The sequence below is a fragment of the Canis lupus genome, chromosome 8 (genome assembly GCF_003254725.2).
Source record: "Canis lupus dingo isolate Sandy chromosome 8, ASM325472v2, whole genome shotgun sequence".
In the NCBI taxonomy this organism is placed as follows: Eukaryota; Metazoa; Chordata; class Mammalia; order Carnivora; family Canidae; genus Canis; species Canis lupus.
This window is the reverse complement of record NC_064250.1, coordinates 44,797,898-44,820,887: the sequence shown is the minus strand read 5'-3', so window position 1 is coordinate 44,820,887 and position 22,990 is coordinate 44,797,898. Positions and strand designations below refer to the sequence as shown.

Below are 22,990 nucleotides of genomic sequence, written 5' to 3'. Positions count from 1 at the left end.
TTGCTGTAATCTTGTAAAATATTTCGCAAAAACAGAACACCTGTAAAGAGCTAACCTTGCCCAAAGAGAGGTTTGGTTTTTGCCCTTGGATCCTGGGAAGTAACTTCTACTCCCTTGGAATGTCTTACCTGATTAAGAGTCTTTGTTCACCTATGAGCTTACAGCCATGCTCTCTAGAGGAGCTGGAAACTAAGGCTGGTCATGTGGGTAGTCAACCACATCTAAGTGACTATGCTCCAATAAAAACTCTACACATCAAGGCTCAGGTGTTTCTTTGGTTGACATCAGTCTATGAGTACTGTCATATGTTGTTGCTGGGAGAAATGGGCATTATTTGCACAACTGCACTGAGAGAAGACAACTGGAAGCTCATGCCTTGGTGTCTCTAGACTCTGCCCTATATGCCTCTTCCCCTGGCTGATTTTAATTTGTATCCTTCCACTGTAAGAAATCCTAAACATGTATGATGAGTTTTAGGAGTCCTTCTGGCAAATTACTGAACCAGAGAGTGGCTCTTGGAGACCCCAAAATTGTAGCTGGTGTTACAAGTGAGGGTGGCATTGGGAATCTCCCAAATCTTGCAACACTTTTATTCAGGTTATTGAAAGCAGTGCAAGGCAGTAGTTAACAGCAAGGGCTCAGGAGTTGGACAAGCCTAGATTTTAAATCCTTAACTCCAATTGATATTAGAGGACATTGGGCAGGTAACTTTTGAGTCTTGTTTATTTGTAAAACGGAGATGTAACATTCCTTCAGAGAACTGGGTCAGATACATATACATATGCATATTCCTTAGCCCAGTGCCTAAAATAACAGTTTCATATGGTAGCTATTATTATTTATGAACAAATGGAATAAGTTCCACTAAAGAAAGAAATAGCAAGGTATACTTTACTGACTTAAAAAAAAAGTTCTCTAGTACCCATTAAGTAGGCTCTACTCTGGGCATGGAGCCCAAAGTCGGGCCTGAAGTCACGACTGTGAGATCAAGACCTGAGCTGAGATCAAGACTAGGACACTCAACCCACTGAGCTGCCCAGGTCCCCCAATACTAGAGAATTTAAATCACCACTACTTAGAAAGCAAAACACAAGTGTGAGGGAAAAAAAAAAAGTCTTTCCCAAGAACCTCCTACTATCAGAAGATCTAACGAGGCTCATACCCTTACCTTGACATAGTAAGTGGTAAGTACTTTCCGAAGATCAAAGACTTGAAGCATAGAGGCAGCACTATTGTCAGTGATACTATAACCCTCCAGAATATATTTAGTGACTATCACTTCCCAAGCTAGCCAGCGCTGGCTAAATGCAGCATTAAATGAAAGCACATGAGGAATATGGCCAGGTTCACAACAGCAAAATCCTTCATCTTCTTCAACGCCTTCAGTAATGGCCTCCACTTCCCTCTGTTGACAGTAAGTACCTTCGAGAGTGAGAGAGAGAGAGAGAGAGACCACTGCATACATAGGAGAGAATAACCACATGAAGTAGAAAAATGAATGCTTCAAAAACACAGAAATTTAGGGGAAAAAAAACATCTTTTATAGTAATTGAAAGTATGTGATTGATTTGCCTTGGCATGTTCATTAGCAGACTGCAAGAAGCTCCAGAAACTAGGCATATTATGTATTCCCTTCCTGCAGAATCACAATATGTATTATCACATGAAAGGTTCTGAACATTTCTGCAGTAACCTTAATTTTCACTTCCTGATCCGAAACTTTGAGTTTACAACTGCATACATATCAAATGAAGGCCGATGAGTAAAGGGACATGTCATGCCTGTCTGAGTTAGTTCAGTGAGGGAAGAATGGAATTAGAAGTAAATCATTGCAGGGCACACAATATAGACAGATATACAGAACTTAAAGGACCGTGAGCTCTATTGATCAGTACCATGTCCATGAGGTAAGCAGGAAAGTTATATACATATGTTTGGATATAGACTGTAATGGTTCATGATAATTTAATCCTAAATCCATCACTGGGCAGCCCCGATGGCCCAGCGGTTTAGCGCTGCCTTCAGCCTGGGGTGTGATCCTGGAGACCCGGGATCGAGTCCCACGTCGGGCTCCCTGCATGGAGCCTGCTTCTCCCTCTGCCTGTGTCTCTGCCTCTCTCTGTGTCTGTCATAAATAAATAAAATCTTAAAAAAAAATTAAATCCATAATTGCTTTTTCTGTTGCCAAGTCCAACAGTAATAAGATAAAAAAATTACACCATTGGCATTTGAACTTCACCTGCTGATAAAGTTTCAATTAGATATGAGCTCTGATTATTCAACACTAGCAAACAATTCTTTGAAGTTACACTCTTTTATACAAGACACCAAACAGGCGTTTCCTGCATAAATGTTACTGAAGTAAAAATACAAAACCAGAATAAATACAGAATCACACCCACAGCAATCTAGCGCCAGCAAAATATCATCTGTCACACTAGTGTTAATTTTTATTTTGCTTAGTGGCCTTGCTTCCACTTAATGAGTAAATTCCTTATATTCTATAAGGACTGTAAGGGGATTACACTTAATTTTATAAAGGCACATATTTAGGTTATAGTAACTTACACAGACTTCACAATAATCTTTTCCTTTAAAGAGAATATGTACATCATTCATGCTTGAAAAACACTGCTTTGAGAGAAAAAAAAAAAGCCATGAAACCTACCTCAGGTGGTGCTGGTATAAAAGACAGGCAGAAGAGGTAAGCAGAGCCGGGCTAACTGAGCTGCATTGTTTGGCGCTCTAAAACTCTCAACAATGCTATCATTTCCTTTTCTGTTTAATTCCATTGCTGAGCACTTCCAGGACAATGTCACACAGTGGTGAAAAGAAAAACCCTGGCTTGAACCTGACATGAACAGGAATGCCTGCTGCAGTTGACTCTCACACAGGGTCATGACTACAGATCTACATCCACAAAAGTTTTTTAGAATAAGGATATGTGTAATTTTATAAAGTATTTTTCAAACCAATAATGGAAATGAAATTCAATCAAATATTTTGGTATATTCTGAGAGGATCATATTTTGTTGTTTTTCTCCTATAACCTATTAAAAGATGAATTCTATTAATTTGCTTTCTAATACTTAATTTCAAAAATGAAATAAAAATGGCTCAAACTAGGGAGAGATATTTAAAAAAGAAGGACTGATTTCTGCTTATTCTAGGTTCTGAGGATTTTTGCATCTAGAGTCACAGTGAGTTAAACTACACTTAGTTTTTAGCCAGTTTAGCCATATTTTGACATCAGAATTACAGTGGCTTTATAAAAAGCCTGGAGAAATGTTCCTTCTTTACCCATGTGCTAGAGTAGGCTAAAGAGGGCATAAGAATGATTTAGTTTCTAAAAGAAACATCCTGGGAATGCCTGGGAGGCTCAGTGGTTGAGCATCTGCCTTTGGCTCAGGGCATGATCCTGGAGTCCCAGGATCGAGTCCCACTTGGCTCCCTGCATGGAGCCTGCTTCTCCCTCTGATGTCTCTGCCTCTTTCTCCCTCTGTGTCTGTCATGAATAAATAAATAAATCATCATGAGATTGGGGTTTTAAAACTGTGGCATGAGGCTGAATCTGTTCCTTAGATTTTATGTGTTATTACTTCATTTTATTCATTCTGTCACCTTTCTGAAAGGTTCACTCAAAGGTTTTTAAGTAAAGGAGATGACATAATAGCTGTATTTTATGCAGATCACTTTGTTAATAGTATATAGAAAAGATATGCAGCAAGAGGGAACTTGGAGATTTTGACATTTACTCAGAAGACAGAATGAGATCTTTGTTTAGAGCACCAGAATAAAGTAAACAGAGTAATTGATGTGGGACATTTTTTACTCTACCATACAAATCCCCAAAAATATTTTCTACTGCCACATGCCCTAGTAATACATTTTTCTTAGGAAGTGAAGTCAACAATAAACTTAGGAATTAATATTACCAACTGAAAAAAAACTCAGACTTGGAAAGGGATTCTAGAATACTTATAAGGAATTATCACTATTTCCTGGATTAGCTCTTTTAGTCACTCCATAGCAAATATTTTGGTAAAACAAAATAAAAACCGGCAGTTATGAAAACTAGACATGTTACAAGTAATTTGAGTAAAAACTAAAAGGAATTCAATTAACATAATACATTATTGATCTATAAATTTTGACCTGGAAAATCGTACTTGGTAGAAGCAATATTTACAAACAGAAAGTTAACACTATAGAAGCTATGTTTAAAAAATTTTGATACACAAAAAATGATTGATAACTCAAATCTATGACATAAAATTTACATGGAAAATAATATTAAGAATATCAGTGAAATAAAAATGGGAATGAAATAAATATAAAGGGATTTAACCAAGACATATAGGAAACTGATCAAGAAATTTGTTTAGTTAAATGTCACATGGCATTTAGCATCCACTACAAGACACAATAAAATCAAGGAATTAAACTGACTTTGGGATGCCTGGGTGGCTCAGCGGTTATCTGTCTGCCTTCAGCCCAGGGCAGGATCCCAGGATCCAGGATCGAGTCCCACACTGGGCTCTTTGTAGGGAGCCTGCTTCTCCCTCTACCTGTGTCTCTGCCTCTTTCTCTCTCTCTCTATGTCTCTCATGAATAAATAAATAAAATCTTAAAAATAAAAACTGGCTTAATGGCAAATACCCCCAGAAAACACATCAAAATGCTCAGGAGATCCAAATATCTGCCTTGCAACATACTGATACTCTTGATTAATATTTTGAGAGGCAGGAGATAGATAGGACAGGGAATAATACCCTGAAGGAAAGAAAATAACCAAAGATCACAAGATCTGAACAAGAATATAATCATATCTCATGAGAATTCTGGAATGCAGAGAAAGGAGAAACAGCTATTTACTTATATCATTTAATCATACTATAAAATTAACTAATCATGTATTACATGCTAACTGATGGAACAGTAACTAGATACATATTAATGAATGAAGCAGGTAGGATTCCTGCCCTTGAAGAACTTAAAGGTTTGCAAAATACACTCTCAGGCCAAATCCAAGCTAAGAATGGTTCTTATATTTTTAAAGCATTGTTAAAAAAAAAAAAATCACAGAAAAATATGCAATAGAAAATGTGCATGCCTCCAAAAGCCTAAACTCTTTACCATCTGGTTCTTTATAGAAAAAGTTTGCCAACCCCTGGGCTAAAGAAAAAATAAGCTTCAAATAAACACAAATAAATATGAAATTATGAAATTATAATTATGCTACGTGCTAAGGAGGTAAAAATGGCAGTATAAGAGATAATCATGTGGGACAGATGGTTAGAGAAGGCTTCTCTGAGAAAGTGATATTTAGGCTAATGCTTAAAGATAATTAAAGAATTAGCCAGATGGAAGACTGGTGGGAAAAGGGGAGATGGCTGGTACTTTCTGGGCAAAGAGAAAGGCAGTAGGAAGTCCTTAGTAAAGAATTTAGCATAGTTAGGACCTGAAGAAAGGCCAGTGTGGCTACAGTAAGGATGAAAGTATATAGTAGAGTTGGAGAAACTGGCAAAGACTATTAGTGTGGTAGGGCATGTTAAGGAGTATGAATTCTATTTTAAAAGCAATGGAAAGCCACGGACAATTTTAAGCATGAAAGGGATATGATCAAATCTGCCTCAAAACACACACACACACACACACACACACACACACACACACACACAAAAGACTATGGCTGAGTGAAGACTTATAGATATAGACTCTTATAGCAAGAGATACCTCTTGCTATCCAAATCCACCACAAGTTCAGATAGTAAGATGTACTATGTTCCCAAATCAGTTTGAGTTTTGTTTGGCAGATAGAGTTTGAGTAGCAAAAAATTTGTCCAAAATTTTCCTGAATCTACTTGGTACCAGAGAGTCAAAGCTGAGAGAGAGTATTTGGATCAGTTTCCAATTTGGAGAATTTCTGACCAATATGGTGAAATGAGCAAATCCTAGAAAGGGCCCTCTTCCAATTCACACAGAAAGAAATGCTAGATAAAACAGCCTCCCTACACAAATTTGTTTAAAAAAAAAAAGTTAAAAAACAAAGATGAAATCTTCAGGTACCAACAATTTAAAAAGAAGTTAAAGTCATGGCAGTAATAGGTGTAGTGGTGAGGAGGTACTAACTTTTGGATGAGTCTAGTTGGTTTAGATTTGAACATTAGGTAAGACTAGTGGGATGGAATTAAGGTCCTGGGCTTTGGGGGAGAGGCAGAAACAAACAGGAATAGGACATTCTGAAAGAGGGAGTGGATGACAAACATCACAAATGAATAACAAACATCAACTTTTACTGCCTTAATTTGAGTGTCATACAAGTACAATCTTATTTCCAGTGAGTAGAGTAATTTGAGAAAAGCACTTGCTCCATTAACAAAGGTATTACGTAAGAAAGGTCCAAACCTTCTGATTCAACATCAGGGTGAAAATAAAGCTATGGGGTATACGTCTTTTTTTTTTTTTTTTTAAGATTTTTATTTATTTATTCATGAGAGACACACAGAGAGAGGCACAGACAGAGGCAGAGGGAGAAGCAGGCTCCAGGCTCCATGCTCCATGCAGGGAGCCTGACGTGGGATTCGATCCTGGGTCTCCAGGATCACGCCCTGGGTTGAAGGCAGCGCTAAACCGCTGAACCACCCGGGCTACCCTATGGGGTATACGTCTGATTTAATCCTCTAGCTAGCCTGTTCTATCAGCCATCTTGGGCCAATCAGATTTGAACTGGTTTCTTGTGACTTCTTTGTTTTGGAGTACTGTTAGGATAGGCCTCTAACTTCCCTGAGAGCTGGCCCTGGCTTCCTCTTTACTGACTTCCAGGCGTCCTGTTAGAACCTAACCAATTGCCTATTCTAACACAGCTGTATAACACTGTGCACTAAATGCCACTGACTTGTTCACTTTAAAACTGTTATTTTGATGTAATGAGAACTTCGTTTTCAAAACCAAAATTTGTTTGGCACACAAAGGCATGGTGTCTACATGAAAGTACTTGGTAAGCCACACATAAAACATAGCATTCTATGCTACCAGCCATGAAACAAATACAGGTAACTTCTCACAAAGAGAATGGCAAGGGAGCAACCACAAAACAACAGAAATTCAGGCGATCCCGGGGTGGCTCAGGGGTTTAGCGCCTGCCTTTGGCCCAGGGCATGATCGAGTTGAGTCCCACATTGGGCTCCCTGCATGGAGCCTGCTCCTCCCTCTATGTCTCTGCCTCTCTCTCTGTCTCTCATGAATAAATAAATAAAATATTAAAAAAAAAAAGAAATTCAACATCACCAGGAAAATAGTGAGTTATAAAAGAATACTACCTTTACATATTTTAGCATACTAGAAAAATGATTCTTCTTTGAATGTGAAATTTGGGGAAAAAAATCTAAGAATTGCTCTTTTAACAACTCTTCTCATTTCACAATTCCAAAGACTAAGGATCTAGTGTCATGATAATTTTTAATTTGAGATGTAAACACATAAAACTCAGATGTCATAGGAATATGTTACAGAAATAGAAGGTGAATATCTTACCTCTGAATTCAAGTCCCCGCAGCTGGAAAGTGACCAGCCCGTTGCCTATCTCTATAAGATGTACTAATGCATTGAGGTAGTCAGAGGCAAGAATGAAACAGTCCCCTGTACTGTAGTTTCCCCATCGTCCTAGGAGCAAATCACCACAAAGACTGTGTTGTAGGGATCTGGTTAGATGTTCATAAAAGATGGAATTCAGATTGTTGTCATCTGATCCTGTAAGAAAAGATTAAATATGTTACGTTTTACCCTAAGTCTTCATTATATCAACAACCAAGATCACTAAAAATATTAAAACTAATTTTCAGTTAAGATTGTATCTATATTTTTTGACAAGAAAACTAATGTTAACACCCATACAATTCCTATATAAAAATGAAACACAGAGTGATGAGAAAATTCCAAAATTTAGAGTTAGAAATCATATAACTTCTCTGGGTCTCTGGCTTCCATCCATAAAATGTGGGAACTAGATTAGATGAAATCTAAGGATTTTCACCTCTTTAATAACCACAATCTCCTCCATCACTATTCAATGAACTCCAATTTACATTAAAACCACACAAGAGAAATGAAGAAGATAAAAGGAATTCAGGACTAGACCAAAAATATGTATTAATAAAGAAAGTGGGTAAAGGAATACAAAATTTGAACAAAGTATCCAAAATGAACAGAAGCTGGTCTAAAAAAAAAACCCCCAAACAACCAAGAACAAAACAAAAACCCATAAAACAAATCCCTGAATATTGAGATGGCTAAAACTAGTTTAATAGAAATAAACTGTATATATATATTATATATATTATATATATAATAAACTATATACATATTTATATATATATAAATAGCAGCAAAGAACCTATAAAACTTATTAGTCATCCTTTAAGAAAAAAATAGGATAAAACTAACCATCTTTATAAGTAACCCATGCAAAGCAGTAATCTGTAAACAGATACCCATAGTATAATAGTGGAGAAAAGCAAAATATACAAAGCTTAATATTTATTTTAAACTCAGCCTAAACAGTAAGACGGTCATATCTAATGCCCTGTCTATTCATTACAGAAGTGTGCATATTCATTCAGGACACGGTCTTTCTGATATGTGAGATGGCATCACTAGCATTGTGAGAATTCTAAGCCCCTTATATACAAGGGCATACTAAGGCTGAGATAGTTGTTTTATCTACCAGAATGTGATAATGACAGGCATTATATCAAGGAACTAGTCCTACTTAAACCAATTTTATAATTCTAAAACTATGTGATTATTGTTAGTTTCTCAAGTACAGCATTTGAAGGAATCAGCATTTGAAGGAATCTGAGAGTCAAATGGATACAAATATTCCAATCTATCTGAGAGTAAGATTTCTTTTAGTAAATTAATACTTTGGAATTCTGATTTCTTATGGTTGGGTTAGTGAGATTCACCTTCTGTGTGTCAGATTACTAACAGGTAGGCAGACAAAAGGATGTTTCCCAAACGACAAAATTAAGGAACCAGACTTTAGATAATGGTATCACCACCAAAATGTCACCCAGTGAAGCTCTATCTTGAGTGGTTATTTGGCTCCCCCCACATGATATCTCTGTATACAATAATCTACACAAAATTAAATGAATATTTACCTAAATATTTTGGGAAGCGGGGGAGGCAAATATATTAATACACCTATTGGGCAGATTGCATTCTCTTTGATACAGTTGGCTAGTTTTACTTTAACTGTTCTACTTTTTAACCTATGTAAGAAAAATCTTTGAATGGCATTTTTTATTCCTGTGAGCATTCTTAAAATGCATTTTATAAAAGATGGGTATATACATTGTAGATACTTGAATTCACGTATCATTTGCTAAAGCAGTACAAAAAACAAAGGATATAGAGTCTTTAAAAAATGAACACCTTGGAACTCATTCAGTATTCCCAAAAAGTTAAGATTAAAATATATAAAACAAATTCCTTAGACTTGCTTCTTTACTCACAAACAGAGCTTTTACCTGGATTTCTATCAAGCTGGGAAGCCAATCTGGTATTTGAATGATCCACTCGTTTTGTGCTGAAGAAGGCAAAACAGAACATTTTTAGTAACCTTTAATTAAAAAGGAAGAAATTATGCAATATAAATAAAATAAATATTATCGCTTCATGAATATCTCTAAAAAAAATCTATGATTGGCATATTGATAAAACTCCTCATTAGTGTACTTTTAGGGGTAAAGTTTTTTACTCTCCCACCTCCATCATACATAAACACAGGAGTTATTTCCTAACTGGTGTTTCAATGAACAGGGTGTAGAAAGACATTAATGAATTGAATGCCAAAAAAAAATTGATCAGGAGGAAACATGCACACTATATGCAATTCTCAGAAATACATAGTGCTTCTGTGCTAGGGGAAGGTCCATCTATTAAGGTCCAGTGGTACAATGTTCCTAGAACAGTGGTTTCCAAAATGTGGTCCACAGAACCCAAAAGCAGGAGACTCAAGACCCTTTTAGGGAGTTTTCCAGATCAAAATGATTTTCATAATACTGAGCTGTTATTCACTTTTTTCACCATGTCGTGGATAGTGCAAAAGTGCAAAAACAGTGGATGAGGCTATTGCACTTTAACATGAATGAAGACTGTGGCACCAAACTGTATTTTTCACTGCCAAACACGAACAAGAAAAAATGAACAGAAATTCAAGTTTTGCTTTAAAATCCCTTTAATAAAGCAATTAAAAAATAATTTTATTAAATCACAATCCACCCCTCAGTACAGGTCTTTTCAATATTGCATGTAGCAAAATATACATAAAGCAGGTCTGCTGCATTTTGAAATAGGATGGCTGTCTCAATGGCAAGCATTCGTGTAGTTGTTTGAAATGCTAGCTGCACTAGCAATTCTTTTTTCATGGAACACCATTTTTACTATGATTATTCAGACTTGCATACTTGACAGATACTTCTCAAAAATGAAGAAAGTGAGTCTTGTCCTATCACCAATAACAAAATTCAAGTTTCTAAGCAACAATTAGAATTTGGGAAAAAATATATATATTTACCATAACAAGCCTGATAGCTTACTAGTATTACTAAGATCTACATTACCCAGTAAACCAATATTTTCTAGATGATCAATAAATGGTGTTATAAGATTATACATGGGTAAAAAAAAATCCATTCAAAGTGTAAGACATATAAGTGGATTTTGATGCAACACAATTCCAAAAGTTCACAGGTCCAAGGGCAGGAAGCCCCTAGATAGGCCACTTTGACATGAACAGTATTTTGAGTTAAAAGTAATCAAAACCTAGCAGATTCAGGAAAAGATCTTTACCATCCTCAAAAGAGCTATTAACAGAGATTCTTCTTCACCTAAGAAACTTATCTACATAATGGGGCAACTTTTGTTTTCCAAACAACCTTTTTACTTTCTTGTTAATGATCTTTCTCCCCTTTGCATGCTAATGATGTGGGAAACAAAGGCAGAAGAAAAATTATTAAATTTCCTTACTACCTACAGCCCACTGACAAGTCCTTGAGACAGGCAGAATGACCTTTCTCTAGGGCCTCAACTGCCTCCATGTTGACACTTGGCTAAGGGCAAAAGGGCAATCCTAGCCAGCCCCCCTCCCCCTTCACCCTGATCCTCTAAGCCTACTTTAACATATAAAAATTTAAAATTCCTTTAGAAATTTCCTTTCTTTAAAAAAAAAAAATTCCTTTCTTTTTAAACCCCTCAAAATACATGTTGGCAATCATCCTCCAAGCATATGACCCACCAATATACATCTGAAGGGTCTCATGACTAAGGGTTAACTAGACAGTAATAAGTGACCTTTTCCCAACAACAGCTAGCCCCCTCAAGGTCTTGGAAACCTTGCTTCCAAAATTCCTTAGAGACTTATGCTCTCCCTACCCCCCCTCGAAACTTGAAAGTATATAACTGGCCACATCTCAAGACTTCAGTGCAGCTCTGTCCCTGGGTGCTGTCCTTCTTCCTGCTTTAATAAATCACCTTTTTGCACCAAAGACGTCTCAAGAATTCTTTCTTGGCTGTTGGCTTCGAACTCCAACATCTTTTCCTAAGACCCTTACCCCTCTCCTGAGTTCACAGAAGCATCATGTTACCTGTCTTTGGAATTTCCATATCTGTGTGGATTTCCCACATGTATACTATTAAATTTGATTTTCTCCTGTTTATCTGTCTCCTGCCAATGTGATTCTTAGTTGAGCTAGAGGGACCTTGAAGGGCAGAGGAAATTCTTCTTCCCCCAAAACAGATACGGTTTTAGACTATATTGCAACTGATCTTTACAAAACTATCACGTGTCGACTTCTAGTGAAAGATCAAAGAAAAATATACACAATTGCCTAAAAAGGCTGTTAAAATACTTTTCTTTTCTAGTTATGTGTCTGTGTGAGGCCAGATTTTCTTCATATACTTCAACTAAAACAACATATTGCAACAACAGATTGGCTGCAGAAGCAGATACGAGAATCCAGCTGTCTTTTACTGAGCCAGACATTAAAGAGATTTATAGAACTACAAAAACAGTGACACTCTTCTCACTGAATTTTTTTTTTGGTGGGATGGAAAATATAGTAATTTTCATTACAAAAATATTACTTATATTAACACATAATAGATTTATTGTTGCTATTTTTAAACGAAATAATAAACATCTGAATTTTTCTGAGTGTTGATTTCTAATACAGTAGCTATCTGTAGATAAAACCTGTACCAACAAAACTCATTGGAGACTTTAATAACTGTAAAAAGAATAAAGGGGTCCTGAGACCAAAACTGCTGCCACAGAGATTATTTTGGATTAAATTTAAGTTAGCTGAGAAAAACAGAATCTAAATAACACTGAAATTCATTTTAAAAGAGCAATGCCATATGTGGTTTTACATTAAAGACCAGAGCAAAAGTTTCATATCCCCAAGCTAGTCCATTGTTAAACAGGTGAGACTACTACTTTAACCAATTATATACACTAATGTGTGAAAGTATAGACAGAAAAGAAGCAGTCATGGAGATGGCCTGTACAATTACAAACTAATATAAGCTCTTACTGAATCATTAGGTTAATACATGTTAAAAGCCTTAAAATGTTTAGGCTTCATGACTCAGTAATTCCCCTTGTGGATAATCTTTCTTAAATTTAAAAAAAAGAAAAAAAGAAATTTGGAGAGATTACATATAAGGATAGTTAGCAGGCATCAGATGAAACAGCTAGCCAAAGGAACTAAATCTATTTGGAGAAAATACTTTATGCACAAAGATGGTCATTAAAAAGTCATCCTTGTGAAAAAACAGAAATAATCTATAGAAACTTTAGCTCTGCAAATAGCTATTTCTAAGAAAGCTATAACTAATAACAACTGCTATAATGAAATAACATCATATGGCATAAAGATTCAGAGTAGTAGCAATACGGAACCAACTCAAATAACATTAAAAAAGAAAAATGAGTATATTATTTAAAAAAATTGGTCTTAAGAAATCTTAGAAAAACTGGCAGAGAAAAATATAGTTATTCTAACTCTTCTAATTTTATATGACTTAAAAACTTTAAGAGTATTTATACAATAGTTTTAGCAAAATATTTCAACACAAAAACTATTAGCCATGAATTACTATAATAATGCTGTTGACAGTTTTTCTTAGTAAAGAGTAGATAAAATTGGCTTTCAAATGTTTTATTGTACTCACTTATAATCTCTCTCCCAGAATTTCACAGGTCGAACATATGAAGTGATGAATATTGCACTTCCCAGAAAGGGATTTAGTGGAGTAGAAAAAAAGGCAGATACAGCAGCCTGAACAAACAACATAGCTGAATCTATGAAAAAACTGGTTAAGGATTTTAACACTCATCTGAGTGAGTGCACGTGTGCACGCACACACACACACACATAAATACATCTCACAAACACACTGCGATTACGGCAATGAGAACAATGAGGTTCAACGGTGGAGTGAAGAAGGGGATGCCATTGGACAATACAAGGGGATACAAGCAGAAACACAGAGCCAGGAAAAGTACAGCTTGGCATAATGCTTTGAGGGGATTCAAATAAATATTTGCTAATATGTATTTGGTAAAAGTCCATATACTAATTCTTGAATAAATACGTTTGGGTTTAATTTTCCAAAAGATCAAACTAAAATTTACGTATGCAAAAAGTCTGCATTTCAACATCTATGTGGTCACTAACCTTTACTTTTATTTAGAAAGTACTTTTAAAGAAATGATGAGAATATAAAATTTTAAACATAGTTCAATTACAATGATTATGAATGTTTATTTTTATTCATTTAAAAATATTTCTAAGAATTTCATATTTATTAAAACTTCCTAGACTTTAATACTGATATATGTAAACATAAAATTTTAAATGAAAAAAAATTTTAAATGAGATTACTTAATTATAAAACCTTAATACTGTCTTCATGTTTAGATGATCTGTAGGTCACCAATGCTGATACAAATTCAAATTAAACAATCAAAATTGGTACAGGTGTGGACTCAAAGGACTGAGAATATCTGATAATCTATCAATTAATAACCTATATTCTATGCCTGTGAAAGGTTATGCCTACAAACCACATTCACAGTAAGGATATGATTGCCCTTTCTTACACAATTTTTATTAGAAGGATACGGGGCACTGCAAAGGGCTGAGCAAAAGCATGAAAAGCAGAACCCCATGTAATTTGCCATGGGGCAATGTAAGTGTATACAAACTGCAATTTATAAAGGAGTTCCCAAAGCTGTAGGAGGAAAAGAAAAACAATCAGTAAAAAAACCTATCATGAGATACTTGAATTAGAAAATGAAAGACCTCTAAAATGTATTTTTTTTCATAATAGGAAAATGGCATTAAAATTATTTTTCTTTGCATAAAATGAACATATCAACTGCCAAAACACTGAACATATATTTAAATTAAGACAGCTAGTTGATTTATGGACTTGTGTTTCATCTGTTTAAAAAATTCAATGCCCTCTTTTGGTTATATTACTACTACTACAAGCAAAACACAGAAAGGTAGGAAATCTAGACGTTTATAAAGCTTAAGTAATTCATACATATTTTTATTCCAAGACACATTTTCATCAAATTTTAGTGCTTTGAAAACGGAGTATGTTTTAACTTCAATGTCAAAAGAAATCTGAAAGCAGCTAGGCAGGAAATAAGTTGTAATATAGTTGTCCATGCTTGTCTGCCTAAGGATTTAGTAGAACATATCAGGGATCTGTTCATACTCTTCAATTATTATTGTCAGTACAAACACAACACACAATTTTATATAAATTAGGGCTTGTTTTGTTGTTGAATATATCTTCAACACTGAAACAGAATTATTGTGTTTGTCCAAAACTGCCTCTGCATGTCAGGCAATACAAGGCCCAACTCAACAAAACAGACGCTGGATCTTGGGGCAAGAGGTTCATACTAATTCGGTGCTGTGATTCAGGCACTAAACACCTCATATTTAAATTGTTCAACTAATTGCAAATGAACCTGTTTAACTTCCAATTTAAAAAAGAAATTACAACGTCAACCAATTAAAAAATGCAGATGAACTTCTGCATTCTTTGCCATGATTCAAAATTATGCTGGTAATCCTTGATTATCAATGTGATCAGGATGACAGGAAGTAAAAGCAGCATGTATATTATCAAGATGTCATTATAACTGCCTAAAAGTAGTAACTCAGAGAACTTCAGATTCTAAATGTGAGTCAGATTGAACTCAAACTTTGACTCTAATGTTAAAGAAAAAATTATATGCAATTACAGACAAGTGGTTAGTAGGTAAAATCACTTTTTATACATTCGTAGTAGTTTTTTCCTGTAAGATTTTTAAATTGCTGGTGCATCTTAACAATGATACCTTAAAAAATATATCTAGAGATCCCTTGAAAATTACTTATTATCACTGTTAAGTTCTGTCAACTAACCTTACATAATACAAAGTCCTTAAGGGCAGAACGCTATTTGTTCACTAATGTAGCCTAAGCATCTAGAACAGTTCTAGAACATTGTATGCTTTCAAGAACAATTTGTTTAGCAAATGAAAGTATTAAGAATATCCGAACTAATGCAAATTAAGTCTATTTCAGAGATTGTTTCTACTTTATTGAAACTTTCACTTTTTTTCCCAACCAGTAAAATAAGATGCCATAAAATTTCCAAGCTAAATATTTAAATTTGTGAGAAACCACATGCTTCTTTATACAAACAATTCTTTCATTAACTTTCTGGCTTCCTCCTTTGGTTAACCATGCTCACTAGAAGAGGAAATAAATGATAAAAATGCATACAAATTAGTGATTGAACAAATACAATACTGCAGTATTTTAGAAGCTACTTAGTACAACGTTTAACACAATATTTTGAAATTGACTATCACTAAAACCTTGTTCAAATTAATGGTTTTCCATGTACTGTTCCCATCCTAGGTTAGACTTCTAACACATCTAAATTACTGTCATAGTCTCTTAAACTGTTCTCCATACCTTTAGGTTCTCTCTTCCCCAATTCATCCCAAATGTGGCTGACCAGGCTAACTTGCCTAAAATTGGGCTTTCATTGTGTTTTGTAGCTGTCATATGCTTCAGCTCTCTGTTACCTATCAAATGGGATAATATATGTCAAAGTCCTTTGTATGTGGTCAGCGTTAACATGAAATCTAAGCTCTATTTAATTTATAAATAATCTGACTCACAATCTGTTTCATTTAGAATGGTGGTAGGGTTCAGCAAAAAAGGTGGTTAGAAAGGGAAGCAGAAGACCCAGGTTTTGTCATCTCATTTGTAAAAGGACTAAAAGTACCTTAGAGGAGTGGATAATAAATTTTAGAAGCATTCTGTAATTTTCAGAGTATTCTGCAAATGTCACCATCAAACTAATTTCTGATTCCTCCCACATGGCCTCCCTGGCCTCAGTACTATCTTCACTTAGCTATCAGGTTATTTCCTCCCTCCATCTATCCAGCAGCCCACAGCCCAGTTCCATTATTACCATGTCTATTTCCAGAATTATTCAAAACCACACCCACTTTTGGAAGATTCTAGATATATAAAAATACATAGCTAATGGTGTTTCTCTAATTTTCTATATAGCTTAATCTTATCTTTCTACCTATAGCAAGAAATATATCTTTCATGGATCATAGTGACTTAGCATTATTTAGGGATTCTAATATGCTCCTAAATAACTGATTGACTGAAAAAAATTACTTAAAAGATAATGAAGCAAATGATATGCAGGCAGAACCCTCCCTAAACAGAGTATTACCTAGGGCGACACTTTTTACAGATAGGGATATTCCTTTCAGTGAGTGATAATTACCTTGTTGAAGAGTATGGACATGAAGAAGAGATCCAACAACATGGTCTCTGAAAACGCTTCATAGTCAATTTTGAAGAAGAGCACAGTAAAGATGACTGTGACATACTGATATGTAGGGCTGCTAAAAGAGGATCGTAGCAACTTCAGACCAGCAATGGTGATCATTAAAGCACCTAATCTATAATATAAAGAAAGCACAACTCATTAATCAATGACTGAAAACTTTAGAAAATATACTAACTTTAGAAAAATCACTATTTCATTTACTATGCTTACAAAATATATATATATCAAATATAAACGTCTAAAAACGATTTATATAGCTAGGCAAATCATATTCTAAAATAAACTATTATAGTATTCCTTTTAACAATATGTAATTGATTCTTATTCTTTTATATAAATAAGAATGTTTTAAAAAAGTAAGTATTGTAATTCTAACATATGGTTCTCCAGTTTCTGAATATTTTTATTTCTTTAATATTAATAGCATTTAGCACATAAAAAAACAGGTATTAAGGCTTACCCAACAATATCTACCTTGTCTACTCAGTGGATAAGCCTATAGAATAATTGCAGAGGCAAATGACCACCTATATTGCTTGACTTACACAGTACACAAAAACATATTTCTCAAACTTACCATCTAATGTTAAAAATTAACTTTATTAATAAATGACTTCTCATAAAATATTAGTTGACAATAAGATGTCCAGAGTAATGATACATAAGAGCAGAAACAGATGTTCAGGAAGGGAAGTTAAAGACACAATTTCACCTGAATTTTTTTTATCTCACAGTGTATTACACCAAAGATACCCTAAATTATTTATTTCTACTTGATCAATGTCTTAAGACATTGCTTATGACAGCCCCTAGCAGTTAAATATAGATGAGAGGAGTATTGTACTTACTCTGTATCCAGTTTTTTTGGACTAGCAATTGTCTCTGCACTGCTACTAAGTTCATTGAGAACAATCAATGGATAAATGATATTCTTCTCCACAAAAAGAAGCCACACATGAAGTTTCTCAAACCACATCATAGTGGCTGCATCTAACAAGGCAATACAAGAAGATCACATCATCTAATGTATAAAATACAGGCGTGCCTCATTTTATTTTGCTGTACTTTATTACACGTTCCAGATACTACCTTTTTTTTTTTTTTAAACAAATTGAAGGTTTATGGCAACCCTGTGTTAAGTCTATCAGCACCATTTTACAACAGCATTTGCTCACTTCATGTTTCTCTGTTACATTTTGGTAATTCTTACAATACTTAAAACTTTTTCACTATAATTCTATTTGTTACAGTTATCTATGATCAGTGATTTTTTTTTCTAAGATCTTATTTATTTATTCATGAGAGACACAGAGAGAGAGAGGCAGAGACATAGGCAGAGAGAGAAGCAGGCTCCATGCAGGGAGCCCGATGCGGGACTCAATCCCAGGTCTCCAGGATCACATCCTGGGCTGAAGGCAGGCACCCAACTGCTGAGCCACCAGGTGTCCCTGATCAGTGATCTTCAATGCTTCTGTTGTATCTTCTTTGGGATAATATGAACTCTATCCACATAAGATGGCAAACTTAACCAGAAATGCATGTGTTCTGACTGCTCTGCTGACTGGCTGTTCTACCATTCTCCTCCCTCCTCTCAGCCTTCCCTATTCCTTGGGATTGAAATTAGGCCAATTAATGACTCTACAATGGCCTCTAAGTGTTCAAGTGAAAGAAAGAATTGAGTATTTCTCATTTTAAATCAAAAGCTGGAAATAATTAAGCTTAATGAGGAAGGCATGTTAAAAGCCAAGCTAGGCCAAAAAGCTAGGGCTCTTGTGCTAAATACTAGTCAAGTTGTGACTGTACAGGAAGTTTTTGAAGGAAATGAAAAGTGCAACTCCAGTGAACACACAAATGATAAAAAAGTGAAACAGTCTTACTGTGGATATGGAGAAAGGTTAGTGGTCTGGAGAGAAGACCAAACCAGCCACAATATTCCCTTAAGCCAAAGCCTAATCCAGGGTACATCCCTAATTCTCTTCAATTCTATGAAGTCTGAGACAGGTGAGGAAGCTGCAGAAAAAAAAGTCTGAAGCTAGCAGAGGCTAGCTAGTTCAATGAAGTTTAAAGAAAGAAGCCATCTCCCCATAACATCAAAGTGTAAGATGAAACAGCAAGTGATGATGGAGAAGCTGCAAGTTATCCACAAGATCCAGCTAAGATCATTAAAGAAACTGGCTACAGATTTTCAGTGTAGACTAAACAGCTTTCTATTGGAAGGAGATGCCATCTGGGACTTTCACAGCTAGAGAGGAGAAGTCAATGCTTGGCTTCAAAGCCTCGAAAGCCACGCTATCTTGCTAGGGGCTAACATAGCTGGTGACTTTCAGTGGAAACCAGGGCTCATGGACCATCCCAAAAATCCTCAGGCCCTTCAGAATGCTAAATCTACTTTGCCCGTGGTACTATAAATGAAACAACAAAGTCTGGATGATAGCACATCTATTTATGACATGGTTTACAGGATTATTTTAAGCCCACTGTTAAGGCCTATTGATCAGAAAAAGAGATTCCTTTCAAAAGGATGCTCTAAGCTTTTACTAAAAGGCCAAGGAAATTTGCTTTGAGAATGAATAGTCAAATTTGGTATAGAAGGCTTTTAAAAGCGTCAGAGTTGGGGATCACTGGGTGGCTCAGCAGTTTAGCGCCTGCCTTCGGCCCACGGTGTGATCCTGGAGTCCTGGAATCGAGTCCCGCATCAGGCTCCCTGCATGGAGCCTGCTTCTCCCTCTGCCTGTGTCTCTGTCTCTATCTCTTATGAATAAATAAATAAAAAATCTTAAAAAAAAAAAGCATCAGAGTTCTCAAAACGAGTTAATTTATCTCCAAATAACTGAGGAATCCTCTATCATAATGCACTAACTGAAGAAAAAGTTTGAGGTCAAACTATTGGCTTGTTTAATCACAGATATATAATAAATGATTACATAGTTATGAACTTTTATTATTTCTCTAAAATGAGGAATTATGGTATATCACAAGTCATAGGGCCAATGAACAAAGACCAACTACTTACAACATGAAAGTCAAGTCAGAGTTTAAAGTAGACTGGCCCTCTTCCTCTTTTGGGGGGCATTTTATACTTTATCCCAAATCTGAACAAGAAAGAACATTACAAGTGTTTTAAACTTCTTTTCATCTGATCAACTCTTTTATACCCTTCTCTAGTGGGACATAGTGTTATCGATAGAAACAGGAACAAAGTTCTCTCTATTCCCCCATGCTTTGAGCTAAAAATATTTCAAAGAAATCTTAAGGAGGACTGGATTGCCTGTATATAGAAAAGAAAACTTAAGGAAAGGATAAGGACTGGAGAGAGAAGCTGTAGACATGCACCGGATTGGTCATTGAGAGGTCTATTAAGAACAATATAGAAAGAAGTCTTATTCTGTGGAAGTCAGTCTTGTGGCACTGACATTTATACTTCAACTGAAATTAAAGCATCCTGCAAAAGGCTTGACTCATTACAGCTTCAAATCTAAGTATAACAGGGATGCCTGAGTGGCTCAGCAATTGAGCATCTGCCTTTGGCTCAGGGTGTGATCCCAGGTCCAGGGATCGAGTCCCGCATCCAGCTCCCTGCGAGGAGCTTGCTTCTCCCTCTGAGTCTCTGCCTCTCTCTGTGTCTCTCATGAATGAATAACTAAAATCTTTAAAAAAACAAAACAAAACAAAAAAAACAAATCTAACAAATACAAGCCAAAGTGTTACTTGATGATACTTATTTGTCATCTACTAAAGTAAAACAAAAACAAAAACAAAAAAAACCAACGACAAAAAGTCCATAATATTAAAAAGAGCAATGTTAACAAAATACTTACTCCGAACTTCGTACTGACTGTACTCTACTGTCTTCAGCAGAGGGTGAGAGAAGCAGTGCCATGGTAGCTGTTTTCTGACTTGAGGCAGTACATAATGGGTTACAAAACCCACAAAGCCGACCAATGCATACAACACATACTTGAGAGCAGGCTAAAAGGAGAATAAAATTGAGAAAATTAAAAGTGTTTTTTGAGATCCATAGAACTTCTAATTTGTCAATTCAATTTTCTACTTATTAACAGAAAATGGCAAAGTCAATTTTCGAATCTAAAAACCAAACATCTGTCAACAAAGATGACAGTTAACACTGTTTTCTTATGTGGTTAAACGTTAAAAACAGTTAACACTGTTTTCTTTTTTTTTCATTTTCTCACATTCCTTTCCCTTTCCCTTTTCCTTTCCTTTCCTTCTTTCTCTCTCTCTCTCTTTTCTTTCTCTCCCTTCCCCTTCCCTTTCCTTTCCTTTCCTATTGGTGTTCAATTTGCCAACATATAGCATAACATCCAGTGCTCATCCCATCAACTGCCCCTCTCAGTGCCCGTCACCCAGTCACCCCCCCCCCCCCGCCCACCTCCCTTTCTACCACCCCTTGTTCGTTTCCCAGAGTTAGGAGTCTCTCATGTTCTGTCTCCCTTTCTGATATTTCCCACTCGTTTTTTCTCCTTTCCCCTTTATTCCCTTTCAGTATTAACACCGTTTTCTTATGTGGTTTTTCTGAAACTTGTACTAAGGTTGCCCCGTAGATCAACACGTACAAAAGAAGTGGTGGTATGCCACACCAGATATCAATTATAAAAGACTGCAGCTTCTGTCGTAGGCTTTCTCACTCTAAGACCACTGGCTCTAGACCACAACTGCCATTTTGTGTGGATACTCAAGCAGCCTATGGTGAGGGTCATATAGAGAAGAACTCAGATCTCAGGCGAATGGTCAGGAAAGAACTAAGGCCTGCTGACAGCCTCGATTGATGCCAGCCCCATATGACTGCAGCATTGTAACACAGCCTGAACTGGGATCATCCAGCTAAGCTACAATCAGAGTCATGACCCAGAGAAACCATAAGAAAATAAATACTTTTAAAACCGAATGAAAAGTCATATATTTCAGCACTATGGATGAATATTACAACCAAATAAAAAATGAGTCTAAACTGTTATCTTCCCCCAATCAAAAGATCAAAATGATTTCTTACCTGCAATACTGTGAACACTGTGCTTACATGAATAGCAAAATACAGCACACCAATTACAATGCATACTACTAGGTCAGACTGTAAACGCTCACTCTGGAACAAAACAGAATCATCCAACAATTACACAAAATTCAAAAATATGTATTTCTTTTATTCCCACAGTCAAAAAAAATAATTTTATTGATCCTATTCTTCTAGATAATTCTTATACATAATAATCAGCTATAAGTTTTTCTTCCTGAATTTCCTGATATTTTGGTTTGACAATGGAAATATCAAGGAAACGAAACTAGTTCTACACACTGTATAACATAACAAAGTCTTTTATTTATTTACTTTTAAATATTTTATTTTTTAAGTAATCTCTACACGCAAAATGGAGCTCAAAGTCATGACCCTGAGATCAAGAGATGCGTGTTCTACCAATTGAGTCAACCATGGGCTCCTCTAACAAAGCCTTTTATTTTTATTTATTTATTTATTTATTTATTTTTATTTATGTTTGGTTTATTTTTTTTTTAATTTATTTTTTATTGGTGTTCAATACAAAGCCTTTTAGAATGAAGATTTCTTTCTCTCAATTGATCTGTATGTTTCATTTTTACACAAAAGGAAATGATGTACTTAAATCACTATATCAGTTATAGGGGGATACTGTTTTGGATAACAAAGTTATGCTTTCCCATTGGTTTTTTAAAATGTTGAAACTACATGTCTTATTTTACTTACTGGATTTTGGTTCTTTTAGTGGTTATAGTAAACCGGAAACTTCTCAATATCTTAACTAGTCATCAACTGACCCACAGGTATATGCTAACCTTAAACTAAATTTAGAAATATGTTACTACGTGTAACATGAAATATGCTTTGCTAACATGGAAATTGAAGTCAGAAAAAATCCTGAGGCAGCTTTATACTTCTCAAGTTTGAAGAACATGTGAACAGCTCAAGTTCATTAAGGCAAATGTCATGACTAATTCAAGACCTATATAAATTCAGTTTTTCACAAGTGGAAATAATCTAAAA

The 22,990-nt window shown here is 35.5% G+C and overlaps 1 protein-coding gene across 16 annotated transcripts in view; it reads right to left on the bottom strand.

Moving 5' to 3' along the window:
- Positions 1-22,990, bottom strand: part of PCNX1 (pecanex 1) — a 163,255-nt gene that overhangs the window by 25,394 nt on the left and 114,871 nt on the right. For all 16 annotated transcript variants that reach the window (XM_035719475.2, XM_035719481.2, XM_049113321.1 and 13 more), the window contains 9 exons: positions 21,965-22,057; positions 20,772-20,922; positions 17,802-17,943; positions 16,888-17,065; positions 14,193-14,301; positions 13,240-13,369; positions 9,534-9,592; positions 7,537-7,752; positions 1,169-1,422 (listed from right to left, as the gene is read on the bottom strand). In XM_035719475.2, the coding sequence (XP_035575368.2) occupies positions 1,169-1,422; positions 7,537-7,752; positions 9,534-9,592; positions 13,240-13,369; positions 14,193-14,301; positions 16,888-17,065; positions 17,802-17,943; positions 20,772-20,922; positions 21,965-22,057 (1,332 nt within the window). The remainder of the gene's footprint in view (positions 1-1,168; positions 1,423-7,536; positions 7,753-9,533; positions 9,593-13,239; positions 13,370-14,192; positions 14,302-16,887; positions 17,066-17,801; positions 17,944-20,771; positions 20,923-21,964; positions 22,058-22,990) is intronic.